The sequence below is a fragment of the Chiroxiphia lanceolata genome, chromosome 5 (genome assembly GCF_009829145.1).
Source record: "Chiroxiphia lanceolata isolate bChiLan1 chromosome 5, bChiLan1.pri, whole genome shotgun sequence".
In the NCBI taxonomy this organism is placed as follows: domain Eukaryota; kingdom Metazoa; phylum Chordata; class Aves; order Passeriformes; family Pipridae; genus Chiroxiphia; species Chiroxiphia lanceolata.
Genome location: NC_045641.1, coordinates 57,872,491 through 57,895,872, shown reverse-complemented (window position 1 = coordinate 57,895,872; position 23,382 = coordinate 57,872,491). Strand labels below are relative to the sequence as shown.

The 23,382-nt window shown below is 45.1% G+C and overlaps 1 protein-coding gene and 1 long non-coding RNA gene across 6 annotated transcripts in view; both read left to right on the top strand.

The window, feature by feature from the left end:
• Positions 1–3,303: 3,303 nt before the first annotated feature.
• Positions 3,304–8,341, top strand: LOC116787576. 2 transcript variants are annotated; one of them, XR_004357337.1, is made up of 3 exons: positions 3,304–3,419; positions 3,912–5,457; positions 5,946–8,341. It is a non-coding gene; the product is annotated as an uncharacterized LOC116787576 (long non-coding RNA). The 2 variants fall into 2 exon arrangements; XR_004357336.1 differs by having other exon boundaries at positions 3,912–8,341.
• Positions 8,342–10,224: 1,883 nt separating this feature from the next.
• KDM7A (lysine demethylase 7A) overlaps positions 10,225–23,382 on the top strand; it is a 66,468-nt gene continuing 53,310 nt past the window's right edge. For all 4 annotated transcript variants that reach the window (XR_004357361.1, XM_032689442.1, XM_032689444.1 and 1 more), the window contains exon 1: positions 10,225–10,403. Coding sequence is in view for 3 of the 4 variants with exons in the window: in XM_032689442.1 (XP_032545333.1) it covers positions 10,288–10,403 (116 nt within the window). In the remaining variant the exon portion in view is untranslated. The remainder of the gene's footprint in view (positions 10,404–23,382) is intronic.

Here is a 23,382-nt window from a genome sequence, read left to right as displayed (position 1 = left end):
GGGGCACTAGAGATGTAATTTAGATTAAGCTAAAGTTCCAGCTGCAGGGGAGACACTTAAAACATGCAGTGCAATTCTGCCTTCTTCGTAGAGCATTTCCTTCTAAGCCTGGAGACTCTTTCAGGCGCTGCTGGGGTGCAAAACTCTTTTGTTGCAAGAGAAGGAGGGAGCCTGATGGAGATGGGCACAGTAGCTGAGCAGAGCTGGCTCCGCAGGCACCAGGTGGTGAATTAACCCTGTCTCACGACCCAAAGTGGTGCAGTGGATGTCTCTGAGCAGATGGGGCAGGGAATGCCTTCTCTCGATGTCTCTTTTATTCCTAGGAAACCTCGCAATATGCTTTTCAAATCCGCTGTTCCAGAAGAGCAACTAAGCACGTGCTGAACTTTGATCAAGCCAATGTTGGTGTTAATAAGTTACAAACTAACCCAAGTACTCTGCAGGAGCCGAAGGCAGCCTGGGGGAAGTTCCCTGCTTCTCGGTAAGAAGCACCTTGTTACACTCCCTCCTGTTCTCATCAGCTTCATTAACTCAGGCAGCCCCTCCAAGCTTGGATGCCAAAACAGCTCTTGTATTAATTCAGCTCTGGGCTGATGCAGCTAGTTCTCCAGCTACTGGAATGCCACTCTGCAGGAACACCAGCTTGGTGCTGGCCTGGGGAGCAGAGGTGCCATGTCCCCATTTGCTGGGGAAACAGGGAGATGTCATGGAAGAGGCATGCAGAGAGGCCAGGAGCTCTGCTGTTGACCTCCTGCCCAACTCCGGTCTTTCCTCTTTCTTTGACTTTTTGCAAGATGAAGGCCTTTTGCTTATATCTGGCTTTTTGCTTATCTGCTCTCACAGTCTCCTTTTATTCAATGGCTTTGGGAAAGACTGCCTTGCTTCTGCAACTTAGATGTTACTGGAAATCTCTTGTCCACTGAGCTCAATATGATTCCTGCTTATGAAGCACCAGTATACTTTACAAGAGCTGCTGAGGCTTCACTCTGCAGCAGAAAAACTCAAAGAAGGAAGTGATGCTGTTTATAGTCGTGGTTTCTACCTTTTTTTTCTTTTTAAGTAGGAATTTTACAGTTTTCTTTAGCAAAAATGTATTCCTGAAGAAAGTTTGTCTGGAGGCCTCCTCGTTGGTGGCCATAGAAGCTTTTTTGCAAAAACTACTTAGAATTTATTTGAAATATAGCAAATACAATGAAAAAATGGGAAGAGAAACTGAACTTTGGGTAGTGTCTTCCTCTTTATTGGGATTCCTTAGTACCAGCACCAGTTTTCCTAGCACAAAACTGAGAAATTGACTCTTTATTAGTATGTTGCCTCCTCACCATCCCTGTCCCTTATTGACACCCTCAGGCTCCATCAGCAGCATCCATACAGTAAGTTTCCTTATGCTTGTTCCTGGACTCTGTTGTTCTCTGTGCCAGAGCTCCCAGCACTGCTGTCCTGACAGTGGAGCAGGCACATGGGGGCTCCTTTGTAGTCCTAAGTGTCATTCCTCAGGAACAAGCTTTTCCCTGGGATTTGGATCTTACCTTTCTTTCTTTGCTTATGCCCCATTTGCCATATTGTTTGAATGAGACCCACCTTACAGGTGCTCCTGTGCATGGCTAAGATTGGATATGTGAGCAGCGCTGGCAGAGAGCTGAGAGACAGCTGAGGGGAGACGAGGCAGGGACGGCACGAGCCAGTGCGCTGAGTCCAGGTGAGCAGTACCTCTCTTTGGGTCTCTCGCTGGATATGGTCCAGCTACAGCTGCTGTGGGACCAGGTAGTGCTGTAGTCCTTTGGGCAGGGGCACGGGAATCATGGGGACACCCTCCTCCCCGCACTGGAGGGACCTGGCTTTCCCCTTCTCTCTGTCCTGGTCATTCCAATGGCAGTGTGGAGTGACAGTGGGAGGAGAGCTGAGCAGTGTGCTGCAGCTGGGGACTGACCCTTTGGGAGAGCTTGGCAATTACAGCTCTGCCCTGAGACAAGGCAATCTGGGTCCTGCCACCAGCCCCGCAGGACTTGAGGGGCTGCAATGCTGCAGCCACCAACGTGGCTCGGACGAGGGTGCCACAGCCACCACTTGACAAAGCAGTGGAAGTTTGGCAGAGGTGTCTGTGCTGCTCCTAAGGCTGAGAGGGATACGGGTGGCGCGATGGGTGCTCAGTGCATCCCAAAGTCTGTGCTGCCAGATCCGCTCCCTCATGCAGCTTAGCCAGGCTCACCAGCATTTGACCAGAGTCGGGAGGTGTTAGGGCAGCCCTCACAACCCCTCTGCAGGGCCCGGTGACCATTCCTCACCTCCCAAAGACATCACAGGATCAGTCTCTGGAGGGAGCAAGAGGTGGTCAGGAAGGGGCTGCTGGATTCCCTCCCCATGGGCGTGGAGAAACACCTGTGCCCCTGTTGCTCTGTCTGCAGTGCTCCACAGGCCCCTGCTCCCTACCTGCCCTCTGGGGCAGGAGGAGCGCAGGCCCGCGGGCCAGACGGGCACGTACAGCAGGGCCACTTCTCACATACGAGGGCTCCCTTCAACAAAGCCGTGTCTGTCCTGCTCCCACTATTTCTGCCTATGCGGTTGGGGACTGGGGGGGTGGAGGAGCACAAAGGACCCCAGACAATAGGGCGAGCGGGAGCATTCCTCACACCCATGGCGGCAGGCAAATGGGCTTTGTCTCCAGCCGATGCCTCCCTCCGTTCGGGGGGCAGTCGCTGCCGTCCGTCCTTCCCTGCTCCTTTGTTCCCGCTCTGCTGCCAGGGGTGAGACAGGCAGGTGAGCGGCGCGCGAGGCAGGGGGCTGGCAACGTGCGGCGGCGGCCGCATATTAATGGATTTCTCCAGCCTGTCGCTGGGTGTTTGACTTGATTCATGAGACTCCTCCGTCGGATGCGGCCGGCAGGGAGAGAGAGCAGGGAGACAGCTATTGTCTGCCAGGCCTGGGGCCCTGCCGGTGCTGCTCCGGTGGCTGCCACCGCCGCCTCCAGCCGCAAAAAGCACTTTGCACCTTTGCCCCGATGTCCTTCCCACTCGGGGTGTCCGTCTGTCCAGGGTGGTGCGGGGTGGGACCGTCTGGTACCTGCACACCATGCGTGTTCCTGCGGTGTGAAGCTGCGCTGGGAAGGCAGGCAGGCATCAGGCAGCTTCCCAAACACAACCCCTCAGAGTGCAAGAGCATCACCCTCCAGTCTCAATGGGCTGGGCTGCTCACTGCTCGTGCAGCTGAAAAAGCTTTCACCCAGTGTCTTAGTGACACCAGGAAAAAGCTTCTGATGCCTTTTTCTTTTTCTTTTTCTTTTTTTTTTTTTTTAATGGCAGCTGTAGATTTTACACTACATTTTATGCTTGGCTATAATTTTGAAACAAAACAAATAAGCAGCTGGTGGACAGGTATCAACCAGGCAGCAATCAGCTTCTATCTTGAAAAGCCTGATTCAGGTACAGCATTTGATAATGCTCTTTGTGGGAAGGGCGTGGATAATAGTAGCAGAGAAGGAAAACAAACTGGATGGAGCGCACTCCATCATGCTGACAAAGACCTGGATTGTACATGCCGGGGTGCAAATAGGATTGTTTGCATATTCAGCTGACTCTATCTTCCCTTTTGCTCATCCCTGAACGTCGGTGGTGCCTGAGCTCCTTGGGGAGCTGTTTGAGTTGGGGGGACAAATGTGTGTGGGGGAGGGGGGTAAAGGAGCATGTGGAGGAGGAATGAGAGCAGAGAGGGTGCTGCTTTCAGGGGCTACAATAGAAAAGGGCTAGCTGGTGGGCAAAATGCTCCAGGGATAGAGTTTATCAGACTGAATATAGGAAGCTACAGATGAGCTTGTCTGTCAGGCTTCCTTTTATATCCCTGACATGCAGTTCATCTCACTCTGCAGAGCAAAATAAAGGTCCCAGGTTTGATTTTTTTTTCTTTCTTTTTCACAGCTGTCAAGGAATAAAACTGAACTGAGGGGGAAAGGAGCATTTATTCCCAGCAGGAAAAGAGAGGAACGCTGAAATGAAGGATTTTCTCCAATTATAGCACTCCTCAGGCAGCAAACCCACCTCTGAGTTTCCAGCGAACCTACCAGGCCTACAAACCAAACCAATCAAGTAATGTCAAGGTGTATTTACTCTCCTAGTAACCTGCTGACCCATTCCCTCTCTGCACCATGCTAGTGGTTCACAAGGATGCACCCCAATGCTGTGTGCTGGGAAGGGGCACAGCTGTGAGCCCAGGTGGGGCAAGGTGACTGAATGGCTCCCAACTCCTGCTCTCCATCCATCATAGCATGGAAAGGGGTTGCTGAAGAGCAACCTGTGTTGGAAACAGTGGTGCTTGGGGACTGTGCCTGTCCTTTGTGCTGGCTGCTCTCAATGAGGCAGAAAATTAATTGTAAGGAGGAACTCACACACACCTGCCTGCAGCTGAAGAGCAGCTTATGTCAGAGATCACTGCTGTCAAATATTGGTTGCAAGTGAGATGGGTTTCCTGAATGCTGTGTTTTACTTGGTGACATATCCTGAACCTTTGGGAAGAGCTTTTTCAAATAAGCTTTTCTCAAGCTTTTTGCAGATGTCTTTTTTTTTCTTTCTTTCTTCTTATAAAGAGTATTAGGCTATCACAGCATTGGAAATGCTGAAAAATTTGGTGTAAAAGTCTTGTCTGCTATTCATTTCCCTATCTAATGTTCATCTCTGCACTGTCCTCAGAGCATGTCCTGCCCATAGTTGCTCTGTTAACTTGTCCCTGCTCATAACACCCTGCACAAAACCCACAACTGGGCGCTTTTCAGTCTGATTAAAATCATGCTGTGCAATAGGAAATACAAATTAGCTCTGGCCTTTGGGCTCCTGACAAGTTTCCAGTGCTGCTTTCAGCATCACGCAGATTGTGTAACTCCATCCGTGCGTCCTCCGTGTGGTGACGTCTCCCCCTCCGTCATGAGCTGGGCTGGCTGCCACACATCCAGGTTCAGCTGTTAATACTTCAAGCAGCTTTTAGAACTGAAGGAGGAAGAGAGATTGCCAGCAGCCTTGTGAAACGCGGAAACCAGCTTTTTCTTGCTAGGAGACAGTGTGGGAAGGGGCAAAAAGAGGGTTTTTTCTAGGTAATTCCCCAAATCTTGATGTTTGTGCAAATACCTCCCTGTCTAATGAGCAATTCGGGAGCTCAGCACCAGGACAGCCAATGCTTCAGTACAGGATTAACCTCTGAAGGAAGAGCACAGTAGCATCTTATACAAACTGTGGCTTAAGTTTGCCTGGCCATGAAGCACACAGCACTTTCCTGCCTCCTCCAAGGATTCAAGCCGGGCAACTATGTTGCATCATTTCGGCATTGCTAACAGAAGGGCTGAGGCAGCAGCTACCGTGTCATATCTTCAACAGAAACCTTTAAGTCTCGGCAACTTCCTCTGAGGATGCTGAAGCAAACACTGTCCAGACCTGCAAGTGAACAAGTTACAAATGACATCTCTGGTTCGAAATGGTGCGTGGGCGCGACGTGGGCGAATGTTCCCTGCCCTGGGTGTTTTCTAAAGGTCTCTGAAGCATGAGGCATGACTGAATGACTTGTGTTTTCTTTAAATGACGAGTGGGTGAATCTTGAATCATTGGTCTGCTTTTATTTTTGTTAGATGTGTGTGGGCTGACAACATGACTCAGTATTTTCTCTGCAGATGCAAAGATCGTACTGCCAATTCTCGGTATGCTTCAGACACTTTCACACAGAGAACTGGAACGCTTTTTCAGTCCAGAGCTTTGCTTTTCGGCAGTCTTAAGCCTCTTGATGTGAAAATAAATAAGTAATTTTAAAAATGAGTGCTTTGCCAGAATCTGCAAAAATACACCGAAGAAATGGCCAAACATGGGGAAAGTACCTCTACCCCAATGTTTCCCCAATAATTTGTCTGATTTTTTTCACATCATTCTGGAAATGGCCATTAACATCTGATTTCTCTTTGTGATTCTCCCTAGCCTCAGTTGCTGCTGGGCCATCTCTCTGTCTGCTGAGTATCATCTCTGGTGTTTATTTAACCACCCTTGCCCTGCTGGGTGAGAGCCACCATCCTTGGACTGATGGCTGTGAGTTCACCCCTCCTCCCAAGAGACAAAATAGGCATATTTGTGGGTACCTGTATGTGGTTCAGGCAGAAGTTCCAGAAAACCTTCCTTTCTCCCTTCTGGCAACCTCCCTGCCTTGCTCCTCCTTCTTTATCCTCCCTTTATGCCATGTACAGCATATGGCATGTGCTTTGGGAGATATGCAAGGCCAGGCATGGGCTTTGGATGCTTTTATTGTGCAATGGTGAGTGCTCTCTTCTCCCATATCCTCTTTGCTGATGTGCAGTGTGCTGGTAGTCACGTCCTTGATAAGAAAGGCTTTCTTGCTAAGACCCTCATCTGTAATCATAGCCCAGCATCTTACAGCCAGCAATAAACCATTTTTCCCTGCTGATAGCAGCCCTCAGCCCACCCTGGACCTTGCTGAAGATTTGTGAATGGCTAGAGAATAACAGACTAGTGGATGGAGGATGTTGCAGAGCAAAGGTTGTCTATGAAGATGATGTGACAATAGATTTGCTCTGTAGAGCATGCAGGGTGAAATGAATTCTGTACACTCTGTTTATTTGATTGCTAACTTCTACCACAGAAGAATTTTCACACTCAACCCCTAGCAATGTCCTTGGCTAATGTGACCTGTACTTAGCAGCAGGACCCAAACCCCACTGTGATCCTGACTCTGTACTGACCCATACAAGAGTGAGCCATACCTGGCCCATATATGCACAAGCAGGTATTAATTATAGTGCTAGGGAACTGTATCATCTTTCTATCATTCTAGTTTCTCAGTCCTAAGATTTACTCCCTATTCCTGGCATTTTCTCTACCTTCCGCTGCCTACCCATGGCAATCTTTCACCCCAAGCTTAAGGCTGAGCACATCCACCATCCCTACAAACTTCATAGAAAGCCACTTGATGTGACTGGCTCAAGTGCTTTTGCAGCTGTATCTCATAATGACAAGAACTGGGTACCAGGCCTTATAATTTCTCCACAATCCCCACATTATTCAGGAATAATCCTACAATTTAAGCTCTTTTTACCCCACAGCCTAATTCCAGCCTTAAGCACAAGCTATCAGCCAGCACTCCTTGAAACACTAGCAGAAGCGTTCTGCTTTACTGAGTAGGAGCACTCAGGCTTGCCCTGAGGAGGAAAGAGGTGGTGCTCTTTAGTCCTCATTGTCCCAATTCCTGATCTTGACTTTAGTGTCTGAAGACCTGATGCTCTTTATCTCTGTACCTCTGAGTTGCAGAGCCACTCACCTCTGCCAGCCCCAGCCATGTGTTTCTAAGGTGTTGGCTAGAGTCCAGGCATGGGGATGGAGGCATCCACTGGGACTTGCTGGGTTTAGGGGCTGGAAGTTCTGTTTGTTAGAAGTTGTGTTTGGTGGGGCAGGGCACGTATGGTGGAGTTTAGGGTGGAAAGATTATGGTTGGGCACAGCTTGAAGATCAACTGGCTTACTCCAGCTGCTGAGGGGATGGTAGGCTGGGTGCAACCCAGAGCATGGGGCGAGGGGGAGGGTGACAGTGTCTGTACATCAGACAGACACTGATGGTGTGTTCCACTGATCACTCTCATTTCTTAAGAAAGGCTTCTTTGCTCCTGCCTGCTTACTTCTCACTATGAGCTTTACTTTGCACTCTTAAGATCACAACTTCCTTTTTTCAAAAAAAAAAAAAAAAAAAAAAAAAAATTTTTTCCTGTAATCAAGGCCTGTGAAGGGAAGCACCCACAGGGTGCTGAGATCAGCCTGCTGCTTCATTCTTTGCACTCTCATGGGTGGGCAGCTTTCTTGCGTGTCAAGTGAAAACTTCCTCACCCAACCCCATAGTAGGACTGGACTCACCCTGAGCCAAGCCAGGTCTCCTCCCACGTTGCTAACGTTAGGCAGCCTCACCCCATCTCTTACAGGAATACCCAACCTACACAACGTGTGCCTTACCGAGGCTCTCTTGTTTGCAGACACCTCCTGGAACACAACACATGTGCATTTTTATTGCCAATTTGGACAAAGTCATCGCTCCAGATGGTAACTGCAACTTCTAGATAAGACCCGGCATGTGACAACCTAAGAAACACCAAAATGAGGAGGGAAGGAAGGAATTGTCCATTTCAGATGCCAGCGTGGCTACATATACTGACACTGTTGCACAAACACAAACAATTTTAACTGGAACAGTTGCCTCTTGGTAGTTGTTCCATTACCTGTAATTGATTATGCCAGAGCTTGCAGCCTCTATGATCAGAAAGCAACTTCCTCCGTGTGCTTTTGAATCAGATTAATAAAGGGAAACAATATTTCTACCGAGAAAGCCTCTTGGTATGTATTATTTCCTGAAACCCTGAAATTGACATTTGTTACCTTGCTGCTGTTTCTTACCCCTATGAAACTTAACATCAGCGTTTTAGACAACCGATATGTCCGTGGCCACATTTTCAGTTGCTGAAATACTGGGATGTGTTGGGAAACAAAAGAGTACTGAAACACCCACTAACGATGTCCTGCAGGTCAGAACCTCATGCACTTTCTAAATAGGTCAGGGTTTGGTCCGAGAATCTGGTGTTTCTTGAAGATATCCTTTACATTTCCTTTATATCTCTATTTCGTTCTCCATTCAGTCACAGAGCCTGCATGCTGGATTTGTTTTACATTTTTTTGCTGTCCAATTTGCTGCCAAATCATCATCTCATATTGCTGTCTTATATAAACGTTAACACTAGCAAGCTTCACAATAACAGCCTGGAAAGGAAACATTTACTTCTGAGCTTTCCCCTGCCAAACAAATGTACAGCGTTTGCTTTTTTTGTGGCTACTGGTTAAGGCCATGGGATATAAAATTATAATGCTGTAGGCAGTGTTAGTCTATTACAGTTATGATCACTGTAACATGCACTTCAACATATTTATTGTTTTGCTTTTAAATTCCTACGTTCAGCGTGGAGGACACGAGTCCCCATTCCCTCACATAATCTCCATAGCTCCTTGAAAGTCTGCAGGAAAAAACCAACTCCATTTTTAAGCTCTACTTTCTTGTTCTGCATGACACATAGTGAAAGCATCGGTGTTACTTTTCTGTCCTGAAAGAAGGGGTGACGGCTTGAAATGGAATAATGATGCAAAAGTACAAACGTATGCAGAGAGCTTGAACAAGAAATAAAGGAGTGGAACCCGCAGCTGGGCAGCATGGAAACACTGGCCTGTCCTAAAATCAGACGTGCCTCTACCCCGAGGTCCCTCCGGGAGAAAGCACCAGTGCATGTCCGCCAGCATTCCGTGTGTGGAATTCAGTTTGTGCCTGACGAGTTGGGGACAACACTTTTCAGAAATTGCAGTATGCGAGTGGTACGCCATTGGCTCCCTCTGCCCCTCGGCGGGGCCCTTCAGGTACCCAACTCGCATAAGGAGGATTCAGCCGGAACCGAGGGGGACTTGCGCGGGCCCCAGTGCCGAGGCCGGCAGAGCCCGGCTGGCCCCGGCAGCTGCTCCGACCGACCTGCGCCAGCTCCGGGGGGACAGGACGGGAGGAGAGGGGACAGGACTGGAGGAGACAGGGCTGGACAGGGCAGGACGTCCCGACCCTCAGGCGCCGCCGCCGCGGTCGTTACATAACGGGGGGGGGGAAGCGGCGGCGCGCGCCTGGTCCCGCCCCCCCCGCCCGTGTCCTCGCGGCACCCCGCCCCGCCCCCTCCCCGCGTGCGTGACGCTAACGGGGGGGCCCAGCGCGTGCCTCCCCTCGCCCCGCCCCCCGGTAGGGGCGGCACGTGCACGCCCCTCCCCGCGCGCCTGGCGGGGGGGGGGGAAATCGCGCTCCCCCCGCGCACGCTCAATGCCCGCCGCCCTCGGGCCGGGCCGGGCGGGGCGGGACCGGGCGGGGCAGAGGGGGGCGCTCCGTTCGACGGGGCGCAGGCGCGGCGGGGCCGGTCGCCGTGCGGGGCGGGTGGGGAGGGCGGGGCGGTTCCCTCCTCCCCCCCTTCCATCCCCATCCTCCTCCTCCTCCTCCTCCTCCCCCCGCCTCCGCGGGGGCCGGGTGACGCACGTGCGCGCGCCCCCGCGCGCTGTTGTCCGCTCGCTCCCGAGCCGCCCGCCCGTGCGCGTGCCTGCCGGCGGCGGGGGGCGCGCGCGGCGTGCGGGGCCGGCACGCGCGCTGTTGTTATTGGCGGCGCCGCCGCGGCCGCGGCGGAGGGAGCGGGGCGGGGGGGACGGGACGGGACGGGGAGGAGCGGGCGGCTCAGTCAGGGAGTTCTTTAAAGATGGCCGGAGCGGCGGCCGCCGCCGCGACCCCCGTGTACTGCGTGTGCCGCGAGCCCTACGACGTGAGCCGCTTCATGATCGAGTGCGACATCTGCAAGGACTGGTTCCACGGCAGGTACGGCGCCGGGAGCAGCGCCGGGGTCGGGCGGCGCGGCGGGGCAGCGGCCGGGGAGGGCGGCCGGGCGGCCACCGGGCACAGGCGGTGGCAGTCGCCTCCCCCCCCTCCCTCCCGGCGAGGGGACAATGGCTGCGCGGCGGCAGCACGGAGGGACCCGCGGGCGCCCGGCCGGTCCCGCTCCCCGCACGGTGCGGACAGCGCCGGTGCCGGCGGGGGCGGCCGTCCCCGGGCACATGGGTCCGCGGCTGCGAGGGGGCGGACGGGCCGGGCCGGGCGGGGGGGACCGGTTACGAAAGAGCAACAGATGCGGGGCCGGGGCCACCCCGAAGTTGTGCGGGCTGTGCGGAGGCGCCGCGTGTCCCCCCGCGCCCCCGGGGGGTCTCTCCCGGGACAGGGCGGTCTCCCGGCGGCGAAGTGCGGGCACCGGGGCTGCCCCCGGCCGGGTGCGAGCTCCGGGATGCCCGTGCGTTTTGTTTGCGGGGCGGGGGGAGCGTAGGAGGAGAAGGGTCGCCCCGCGCCTCTCTCTGCTTTGACGTTTCCAGCCCGGTCCCGAGCGGCCGCCGCCGCCGCGTGTGTGTGTGTGTGTGTGTGTGTTTTGCGACCCGAGCGTGCGAATAATAAAAGGCCCGGCAGGAGGAGGAGGAGGAGGAGGCGGCGGTGGGGATCCACGGGCAGTTAAACAAAGGAGCAAGTTGCGGGCCCGCGGCGGCGGCGGCCGCTCGGCCGGGCCGGGGCTTGCGGGGGCCGCGCGGTGCCGCCCCCGCCGTGCGGGGAGCGCCGGGGCGAGCGCGGCGGCCCGTGATTGACAGCGCGGCGTTTAAATACCCCGAGCGGCCACAACAACAGCGCCGGCCGCCCGCGCCGCGCCCCCTGCCGGGCAGGGCCGGCAGCGCCGCCCCGGCCTGCCCCCCGGCGCTGGGGTTGGAGGGGGGGGGTGTCTGCTTGTTTTGTGCCTTTATTTATATATATTTTTAAATTTTTTTTAAATTTTTTTTTTTTTTAAATTTGCTTCCTCCCCTCAATGGCAAAAGGCAAGCGCTGGCTGAAAGTAGGTTGCGTATCTAGGTGTTACTTAACAGTGATTGTTGCGCACGGGTGTTTTCACGCCACGTTTTTTTAGGATGAAAGGCAGGCTCTCAGCGTTTCAGATGTTGACTCGCACGCCGGGGTTGATTTGTTCTTTGTACACGGGTTTTTCCCCCCGGCTCGAACCGCAGTATAATAGAAACTGTGAAAAGGGGATTTGTAAACCATAAAAACTGGCCAAAGCAGAATTGTCATACCTTGAAAACAACTCCTCGTTAATATTTTTGTCTAGATTACTGCCAGTAATAAGATGCTGAGCATGGTCAGAACTTTGAATGTGGAGTTTAGTAGGGCTTTTTTCTCGGTGCCGGCATGAGCCACAGCTGTGTTGTGCCATCAAGGTACATTCGCGGTCTTGTCTCTTCTGTGGTTCTTTGTGGCTCTTGGTGTGGCAGGGCTGGGTTTGTGTTCGTTTTCCAAAGAATACTCTTGCCAGTGCTGTTGTTTGGAGTGAACTCCACAGCAGCTCTTTCAGGTTACAGCAGCTTAATACAAGTTTGTTAAAACTCGGTCACTGCCTGCAGTAAAGGTGCAGACATCCCGTGAAGGTGTTTGTGAGGTTACAGGTTCTCTTTTTTCAAAGTATTTTTCTGCATTTGTGTAGTTGCTCTTTCAGTCTGTCCTGGCAATTGCTGAGGTTCCATGCAGGCTGAACTTAAATCCCAGCCTTGTGCATCAGTATTACTGGGGTACGGGTGAATTAGTTTTTGGAATTGTTATGAGGAGGAAAGTATTGCCTGATTCAAAGGTGGGACAGACCACTTGGTAGCTTTCCTGAATCCTGATCCGCAAAAAGTTCCACAGTGGTTCCTGTGATTGAGCTCTGTCATGTAATGGGTAGAAAAACTGTGCTAGCACTGAACAGCTTTGACAGTCTGAAACCCTAAAAGTGAAAAATAAGCGAGCCAGCAGGAACTGGCAACAGCCATGCTGCTCTGGGATTTAGTTGCACGCTCACCCAGTCCCGTGACTAAGGGACAGGTTTTTGGGAGACCCGATGCCCTCTGCCAGCTGTGGTCTGCTCTGGTAGTGCCTTTCCCCTTGTTTTAAGAGTGTCTAAAGACTGTTACATAGCTTGTGAAAGAAAATATACACTCTCAAATCTTGAAGTTTTTGGTGAACTTCTTGGTTTCATGTTTTCTTGATTTGATTTTTTAATTTTTTTTTTTCCCTGGCCTGTGGAATGGGAGTGATGTTTCTTCTGTGTTAAGAAATATATAAACCCAGATTTACTTAAGGCTGTGAAGTGCTAGCATGATACCTAGCACGTATTATTGGATTATGGACTCTTTGCTGCCTTCCTGTGTATAGTCAAGAGAGTGTCTGAACAGTACAGTAGAGGCAGTACAAAGCCTGTTCTGATAGATTGCTACTTAGTCCCTTTAAATTTTATGTGAATTTTTTCCCCCTGTGTTTCTTTCTTGCACTCTGTCTTGAAATGACTGTATTTTGGTTTGCTCTTACAAATACAGTAGTATTATCAAATATGCATTTTATTGCTTCTGGCAAATATTTGTGTAAAAGCAAATGTTTTGTTGTGCCTGGCAATGCTGTGAACCTACATTGTGGGTTTTAGTTACTCTACCAGTAGGCCTAACATGCCTAGCATCCAGCCACAGTCTTGTGTAATTACCCCTTGCTGAACAAAAGAGTGGAACGTGTGCTGTGCAGCGTTTGAGGCTTGGTGGCTGTCTTGAATAGCTTGCAAGAGTGGAGAGATTACAGAGACTTAGATGTGACAAACTGTCAAATCTTTCAGATGGGCAAATCCATTTATACTTTAGACAATTTTTGTGTTTTTCCCATCTTTTTATCTTTTTTAAATGAAAATGTCACATTAAGCTGCTTCCCGCTTTCTGACTTGTCTAGGATATACTCCAGCTAGAATGCAGGATAAAAAGTCCTTTATTCTGCTCTAAGTGTTCAACTTTTTCTTGGATCTGTTCAGTAACTCTTGAAGCCTGTTTAATTTCTTGGCTTCATCTTCAAATGATGTGTATCATAGAATGATACTTCTCTGTCTCTCTTCATTTTTTTTTATGCTCTCCCTCAGTTATTAGGGTAACTACATGCTGTCATCTTTTCTCACTTGTGTTTTTTTTTGCTGTGATATATGTAACCTTATGCACAGAATATCTTTTTTTAAACCGATCTTGCAGTCAGCTCTGTTCTTGAAATATGTTTGTGAAGTTTGCAGAAATCCTATTGTCAGCTTTGAAATTTTTGTCCTTTTTGTGTTTGTGATATCTGTACTTGACTAGATTTATGTGTGTTGCATAGATGTCACCTATTTCTGTAGACTAGATTTCAGACAGGTCACAACAAACTGAGGTTTAAGCATATAATTCAAGTGTTGTCTGTAATGCTTCAGGAGTAAATGACTGTAGAGTTGGCTTTTTGAGGAGGTTTGCTGCACTGGTTGTATCCTGTACAGATTGTAAAGGAGCAGGGAGAAGTCAGTCAGGTAAACTGAAAATTAAAAATACAGGTGCCCCTATGAAGTCTTCTGAGCAGCCCTTTTCCAGGGGTTGTTTTGTTTCTCAACAAAAATACAGTGAACTTCTAACATGTCTCAATGATGAATAGGTTAAGAAATTATCAAGTGTGTGGATGTCAATTACAGTAATGGCCTCTGCCTTTTGAAATGCCTGCAACCTTTCTAATGTATTTTCTTACAGTGACAAAAAATTATTTTTTTTAAACAGAAGAAATGTTTTATTCTTCAAAGTTAGAATAGTGGGGAACGGGAAGGGAAAGCATCCTTTTTTTTTTTTTTTTTCAAAATTAGTAGTTTTTCTGAAAATTTGATAATGGTGTCAACTCTTATGTCTTCCCCCTCAGGGGGAAAAAAAGACAGAAAACAGCCCCTCCAGCTTTGCTCAACTCACATCTTCAGTGTTTTCTGTAAATGATGCTTAAATTTAGAAGCCATAAATATTTTTTCTTTTGTAATTTTTTGTGTTTACAGAAATAAGCATTTAATTTGAGCAAGTTAGAGGGCAATAAAGGAAACACAACACTAACCTGTGTGTACTGTACGTATGCATGCACTTCTGTTGCAAAGCAAAGTCAAATTGATTAAATTTATATGGAATTTTAAAAAAATTGATAGCTCTTGCTCTCAGGATTAATTTTGTATTCTGTGTAGTCTTGAAAGAATTAACTTTCCTTTTCCCTTTCCTGGAGTAGTTCATTGATGGTATTTTACCATTAGGTGTTTGATATTTTTTGCAGCTTTGTCATTATTGAAAAACATTTAATAACATCGTTTGAAAAGAAAGGTGATTCAGGTACCTTTTGAAGATGATTATTTAAACTGCAAATGCCTTGAGGCTTTTTTCCTCAGATGGAGGAAAAATTCAGCACCAAAATCACATCTGAGTGAAGTTCACATAGGACATAGTTTTTCTGATATTGTGTAGATTTGAACATGTCTTCGTTTGGTCTCTGAAGAAACATAAAACTTCTCAGCCACTCCTTAGTATGATCTCAATTTAAAGTCAAGGTTCCCTCTTACAGCTGTTAGGCTACATGCTACAGGTCTCTCTGAATGCACTGGTTTATACTCTGAAGGCAAGCTTTCTCCTTAAGAAAAGAAGGAAATGTACATGCTATAGTGACTATTTTTCCTGAATTGGTTCTTTGTTTTGGAGCTTTATACATGAGGTTCTGCACGATGGGCTTCGCCAACTCTTTGCTGTTGAAAGAGGCTGTCCCACTCCTGGCTGCATGCTACTATAATTCCTCTTTTGCTGGTTCAGTGCTTGCCTGATTGGTAAATCAACTCTGCTCACAAAACTGACAGAACCCATTCTCTTGCTGGGTTAGCTTTTTGTTGAGTTACTGAGCTGAACGGGCTCATCAAAGGTTAGGATGAGTCTGAGGGTGTTGCAAAACACTGATGAGGACTGTGTTGCTGGAGATGATGGTGGGAAAAGACAGAAGAGTTGCTCATTTTTCTTCCTCACTGCCCACTTTGGGATCAGTAGCTTACCCAGTTTTGTGGAACCTTGTTTTTGTGTCTCAGTCACCATATGTGTTTCCGCTTTGAATGCGATGGACTCGGCCCAAACCCAGCTGCTCCTCTAGCGGGGTCTGTAGGAGTCAAGGACTTCCAGCGCAGCTGCAGGAGTGCAACTCCAGAGCATCATCTGTTTGCAGGGGCAGGAGAAGCTCCTGCATCTGTCTTAAAGGGACTTGAAGGACAAGGCATGGTGATGCTTATGGCAGGAAGTGTGAAGGCTGCAAAGCGACTATTGCAAATGCCTTCTGGCGTGGACCTTCTGTTTACAGAAAACTAAGGCCTTGTAGTTAGAAACTACAAGGGAGCTGAACTGAATCAACAAATCCTTGTCTGGTCAGTAAAGCTTTGGACTGTCACCAGAGGCTCTTGAGCTGACTTTTTGGCATTTGTAGTGTATATGCCTTAAATTCTTTAGGTGGCAATTTGGTGTATCTCAGGGAAGGGTTTGAGACCTCAAGGGAAAGCTAATGTGTTTGTTAACCTTACTTTTCCTTGTCTTAGCCTTGTTTCCTCAGAAGTAAGATGGAAGCCTGAAACTTAAGTCTAATGAGCTGTGTGTCCTCTGCAAAAGAATTAAGTAACTTCAAGTGACTTGAGCTCTTCTAACAATACAAAAGCTGAAACAGTTTTGGTTAAACTGAGAAGAAACTAGTTATAATGAGGCTGCTAGACAAGCACTTGTGTAATTGGGTGTCTGCTTCCAACCCTTTTATATTCTTCATTTGAGCAAACCATTTTTTTTACTTCTTGATTCCCATCTGTGAAGTGGGAAGACTTATTAATATATATTAAAGTTAGATGTATTCTACTGTACTAAGCACTGAAGAGTTGCAAGTATTCAAATTTCTTCAATTTTGAAGCTGTATAATAACATATGGAATTATGTGTAGAAGTTTTTTTCTTTATAGTTTTCTTGAAAAACTGGCTTTATTTGAAGTATGTATACTTTGGAAGTTAACGCTTCTTTCCTTTAGATCTGTAATTTGGTAAATTTTTTTCATTCGTTGTTCTGGAATAGAAGGCAGTAGATGTTTTAGACTATGCTTTCTGACATAGTAATTAGGACAAGAAAAACTGTATTTCCAATAAAGATCTGTAATAGAACTGAATGGTACATAATGCAGCTTTTTTAATTAGAACTCCAACAAGATTCTAGTGAGTTATTAAATGGTAGTAGTTCTAATTTCTAATTAATTATTAGAAATTATTTCTAATTAATTATTGCCTTTTCCCTGTTAGTTAAAAGATACAGGTGTTCAGATTTAGTGATTGAAAATACTTTAATTTTTTATAATATTATAGTTGACCTATATTTTTGGTACAATATTTTTCCCTTTGACCATTCTTGACTTTACAAACAAAGGCACTGTTAAGTATTTATGTGTAATTTAACTGTGTAGTAGTGAATTTTTTATTAGCTAGTTCATTTATGATGATTTTATACTCCAAAGTGTCATTTGTTGGTGCTTATGTAGCACTTCAGTATCTTCCTTTCCTTTTGTTATGTTTAATACATACACGATTTGACCGAAGTGTTCAAAATGTTTTCAGAAGGCTCTATTTTGTGAATTTTGTATCTACAAACTACAGAGGTAAGAGAAGTCTGAGTGGGAGACTGCTGCTTGGTACACTTAATTTCTGTATATATCTGCTAGGTGCTACAGTGCAGAGTGTGAAATATATTCTTTTATTTTCAGCTTATCTTGATCTGTTGATAATGCTGAGTTCTCTTAGGGTAACACAATGGCAGTAAAATGGATTAAGCCTTACAGTGGAGTATCACTCTGTTAACTGCCAGTGGGCAAAATCACATTAATTTTGTTTTCATTCTTCATTTGTGGTTTCTAGCTTTTCTTTTTGTGGACAGCTTTCATATTCATTAGTAGGTTTTTTTATGCTCAGTGCAGTTTTCTGTGCGCTGTCTGCATCATCTTTTGAAAGATCATGCAAAACAGTGTCTCCATTCTGTTGACATAATAGTTTGCACAAGTTGAAGATGAACTAATACTCTTCATGTAAATATTTGTAATTTCCCTACATCATTGTAAAATAGAATACCATTGTTTCAAAACAACTCTTGAGTAATCAGTAAAGACTTGTGTAGGTACAATGTGCATGCTTAAAACCATAAACACGCTGAAATTTTACCTTTTGTCTCATTGCTCAAGTACGAAAATTCAATTAACAACATTGCTATTGCTGTATTGTCAATGTATGAGAGATATTTTAGTGAAATATATAGCTTTTAAAATAGTTAAGCTATTTTTCATTTGTCAGTCCTTTCTAATGTGTTGTAACATTAGCTTGTGAATACACAGAACTAAGAGTCTATGGAGTATGAATAGTCTTGAGATGTCTGCTGTATGGTGGTAATGTGGATTTATGTGACTAGTTACATCTCCTCAGGTCAATTCTGCTTTTGAATGGAATTAATATTTAATACTGTTTTCTCCATTACTTCAGCATTAACTAAAGTAGACTTCAAAACTGGTTTCTTTTTGAAAATATTGAGTTCATTGTTGCTCAGGCAGGCATAAATGCTGATGTTTGCCACAAAAGCAAGAAAGCTTTTTTTAAAAAACCCTCCCACATCATTCTGTCTTAAAAGCCAACTGGAGTGAGAATGACTGTTGTAGATTTTTAATATATTGTGGTATGAAGTCTATTTATTTTCATCTGAAACTGTCAGCTGACACTCCATCTAGCCTGGGAAATTAATTTCATAAATTTAATTGTGTTTATTCCATTTACATTAATACTTTATTCACTTAAAGGCTCTTAAATCAGTATTCATGGAAGTGAGTGCAAGGAAAGGTGACTCTGAGAAATGGAATCTTTGATATTGAAGGCATGGGATTGATCTGATCTGTCATTCTTGCCACTTATCAGGCAGTATTTTCTGAAGAGACTGACATTTTTCTTTTGGGATATTGATGTTTGACTGCCAATAAACAAAGGCTAGATCAGATAAATGGAGAGCAACCAAAGAAAGTGCTGTGTCTTATTACCCAATAGTACTTGTAAAACTTCTAGTTGGCTTGCCCAAGGTACAGATTTTTAGTTTTGTTTCAATAACAAAAATATTTTGATCTTTCCACTAAAGGATTACATCATGTGCTTGACTTACAAAACTCGGTGTCAAGAACAAGCAGAAGAGAAATGAGGTATTGTGAGTTAACGTAGGGCTTTCGGGGGTGTTGGTGGGTGCATCTGTGAGCTGTGGAGCGCTGTGTGGAGCTGTCTAGGAACAGTATCAACAGCAAGGTAGCTGTGCTCGTGTGACACTGTGCTCAGGCAAATGTTGCCAATCTGTCTCTCAGGATGGTGTTATCCCTTTTTATTTCATGAAGGTGTGCTGTGTTGACATATCACAGCCTCAAGCCCAAACACTCTGTCCTAGGTGTTTCTCTGTGCTTTATTGCTTATGTAAGAGGGGACCAAAAGAGTGTTAGCAAAAAGGTGTACACATGTAGTCTCTAAATCTCAAGTTAAGTTCTAACTACAGTATTTGTCTGCCTGGAGGACAGATCAGTGTGAGGCAAAGGTGAGCAGCAACTTTCTGCCCCTGATGCTGTGCTCTCCTGTGTGAACAGCGAGGGCATCTGGGGGCATCCCTTCGCATCTCTTAACACTGAGGTAAAATGTGCTACTCTGATGGAATGAATATCACAGGAGGAGTTTAGAGTGCTGTTCTTATTCTTGCTAAGAACGAACAGGACAGCTGTAGTATTGAGTGATTGGACTAACGTCCTCGCTGAAAAGTGCTTATTTAACATTTAACTGAGTGAAAGCAGATGCCTTGGCTGTACTTACACTTCCAGCATGGTCAGCTGGCTTGTGCTTGAGGCATCATGAAGCTGGAGGATTTAGGTATTAACTAAAGTTAGAAGTGTCATTTGAGTAAATCAGAATTTTCTGAAGTGAAGGTGTATATCTTAAGCGCTTCTACAAATTCTGACATTTATATTTTACTAGTAAGGGCAAATTCCAACTTCCCTTTGTTTTTTCAAATTGGTGTCTTAGCTACCATCACCAATAAGAATGCATTCATCTTCCTGGCCTTTATTTGACTGTGAAAATAATTCTGTTTTCTAATGAAAAACCACAAACCCTCCACTTTGTAGAATAATAAACCTTTTTACTCCTGGTTAGTTCTGGTACTGGATACTGAATAGATTTATTACTATAAGAGAGATCCAAGTGTTGTATATTGGTGAAAGGAGGATATCACTGGTGGCAGTGTTTAACGTGTTAATGCCAGGTGTCCTTACTTAGTTCTGATGAAGATGCCTTGCATACAAGCGGTCTTTTCCCAAAGGTTATTCCTCACATTAAGGAATAGATACAAGATTTGCCTACAGTCCTGTTTGTTTATTGCACATTAGTGCTCTTGAGCCTTTTTTCTTTCTTCCCAGCATGTCAGTGTCCATGCAGGTCTCTAGTTGACTGAATCTCTCTGTCTTTGATAGGGTTGCACTGTATCTAATGCTCATTTTTCTTTGATGCCACACAGTCTTAAACAGTGATGTTATGTGTGGAGGAGGACAAGGAAATGAAACAAAGTCATGAAAAAATGGTAAAACATGGGCAAATAAAGCTTCAACCTTTAAATATAGTCAGATGATGAGTGAAATGATTCTGAGCAGACATCTTGTTTGTCTGGACTAAGCTTACATGAAGCAGGCACTGGTACATTTACATCATGTGATTAAGAGTGAATTGCAATGCATTCCTTACTGCTTTTGGTACATGTGTGCTGAGAATGGAAGTGAACAAATCCTGTAGTATGTGAGGTCAGTTTTCAATGCAAACTACGTGGACAATTCCCAGAGAGTTGCTTGTGGACCGTATAGCAGGCTGAAGCAGTAAAGCCTCTGTCTGCAGTTTTCCAGACCATTCCAGGGCAACACTAGTAAACTATAACATGCTTTTCATAACACATTAGTTAAATGCTTTGAATAGTCTGTTTTTCTGTGGAGCTTGCTTTTTTCTTCTTTTTTTTGGGGTGTGCATGTGGGTTTTTTTGTTGGTTTGGTTAGTTTTTTTGTTGGTTTGGGTTTTTTTTCTTTTGGTACAGCTAATGGAGAATTTGGACATAGAAGTAGCAGATAAATGTGTTTTATATAAATGTGTTGGTTAACACAATGTAAAATTCTATTTCTTATAATGCCAACCTGAGGAAGCTGGACAGGCATCTTTCTAGTGTGAATGTAGGCATTGTTCTGAGAAATTCATCAGCTTTCTATGAAGTTTGTGCACCATGATACTTTGGAACAGGGTTTTTGTTAGGAAATGTGCTTTGTCCCTTAATATGCTTGCCATGTGTTTAGAAGAAAAACTGTAAATCTCTAGATGATCATTGTTGGAAACTTACTGAATATATGCCAAGAGGATGGGAGTAAGTAGATACTTCCTTTTCAAAATTCCATACCAGGCACAAAGTAACTGAATGGGACTTCTGGTTTTCAGGTGTCTGAAAAATTGAAACATCTGTTCACGTGGGGTATCTACAAAGGGAATAAGCAACCTAGTGAAGAAGAGGTAGTCCTCTAGGTGAAAAGCTGGATGGAAAGGTGTCAGAAAACTGAAGACAATGCAGAAGAAAACTGTTACCAGAACAAAGAATACTTGGGGGATATTAAAACTTCACACTCTTGCAGTAGAAGTTAATTTCAAACGTTAATTTGTGACTGAAAAAACCTCTGTGCTAAAATGTCCATTACAGTGACCAGTCACTCTGAAGTGATGTGTGGAAGATCCAAGTTCTAATGCAGCCGGTAGGCTTGGTGATGCTTGCTGATACAAATGCATGGCTGAGTTATTGATTAGGTGGAAACTGCTTTATGGTGTGCAGAAAATAAGAAGTGACGATTAAAATTAATTTAAAATGTAACTTTCAGTAACTTTCTCTGAATGGAATGTAATGTGAATCAGCTGCATCAAGTCCAATTTTAATTATTGCATTTTCTGAAGATAGATGTGCAGTTTGAGGTTGTCTTATGTAACTCTACAGCTTGCATTGTTAAAAGAAAAAAAAAGTCTTTTTAAAGAAAGCTGACTCTGAGTGTATTTGAATTAATGTACTACAAATTATATTGTAAGGTTGGAGAATTCTCACTCTTCAAATAGCTTGATTTTTTTTTTCTTAGTATTTTTAATTTTAGTTTCATAGCCAGTGCTATGTAATTTAAACAAATTGATAAATAAACTTTTCTTCTATAATTGAACTGTAAGAAAATGGCTTAATAGTTCACATTCAGTGAATTGTCAAACTCATTAAAGGCTCTTTAAAGATCATTGACCTCTAAATCTTTATCTAGAAAACACTCGTGGTAAAGGATTTTTCTCCTGTCAAGTATTTACTACTTTTTGCTAATTATTAAAGAAAAATCTTTTTGGCACTTTCAGATTACATTAGTGGAGGTTGTAACAAAAAGCAAAGCATTACTATTACTTTCAAGCTAGAAAAGCAACAGCTTCCAAAAAGCCTGGCAGGTTTTAGGCAAATTTAAAGTCCTCGCCGGTTCTTGAAATATTTAGAGAAATGGACAGTTCTGCCTTTTTTAAAAGGAAAACAGGTGCATTCACAGTCACAGCATAGACTATTATGTTCTTGTAAGAAGCACTATTAAATCAGAATACTAAGAAAAAGTATCAGTATGTCTTAAGACCTGGAAAAGATTGTGCTGTAATTCATGTTTACTGTACGTGTATATTCAGTAATGTCAAGAGCAGGGACCAGAACTCAAGATAATCTTGTCAAAGTCTGAGTGCCTTAACCAAACACTTGTGTTTGGGTCATGTTACATTCTGTTCTGGGCATATAATTCTTGGATACTTTTCTGCAGAGTAAGAGGTCATAAGTGGGGGAGATAAAGAGTATCTTTATACGAAAAGTAACATGGAGGTGAACATTCCCGTGAGATGTGTGGGCTTGAACTCCCACACCCTAAATGAGCGCTGCTGCCATCTTGCTTGGAGAAACAAAAGCTTTTCCCTTTATAACTACTTTTTAGTGCCCGGTAGTTTGAAAGTATGGCAGCTGTGCTTGCCTTCTGGCTTAGATGCCAGGGAATGTGGCACATGCTGGCTGAGTTAGAGGTTTTCTCCCAAAGAATTAATTTTGTGTTTTTCACAATAAGTGAACCATAATGTCTCCTGTGATTTTTTTCAGGGGACTTTTGCACTAGGTCCTCTACTTCATGCTTTCCTTGTATGTTTTTTTTGAGCATTCTTGTTTGAGTTATGAGAGTTTTCTCCGTTACAAAGAAGAAGGTACTGTAAGAGCTGTATGTACATACACTATACATACACTGATACATGGATAAAATCTTTTTTTTTCCTCCCCCCGTATAAAAGCTGTGGAGCTGAGGAGCACAGACTGAATTAAAGATTACTTTTGAAAGTGTTTGTATCTAAAGTCTGGAATATAAGATGTAGATTTGTGGTTTTGCAAATATTATAGATGATTCTAAATAGCTTATGATAGAACAAAAATAGTTTTGGTAACCTGGATCTGAACTTTTAAGAATTTGAGATTAAAATCAGCATGTCAGATTATATCCAGAATAAAAATTATAGATGCAGATAAAATTCATTCTTAGTTCTGATGTAACTCAACCTCAAAATTCTATTTACTTTTGTTCTGCACTATTTGAAGTTTCCACATGGTCTGAAAATTACTGTGCTCCATTAATTCCATCTGAAGAGGATTGAACAGTTAGATTTCTGTAGATAGAATAATGTGTAAAAGTAACTTCCTGAGATGTTATGGACTGCATGGATGCAGTTTTGACCGGTATGCCCCTCTGGACCTCTATAAGCAGCTGAGAATCCAATAAAGATCTCTAAATTATAGGCATTATC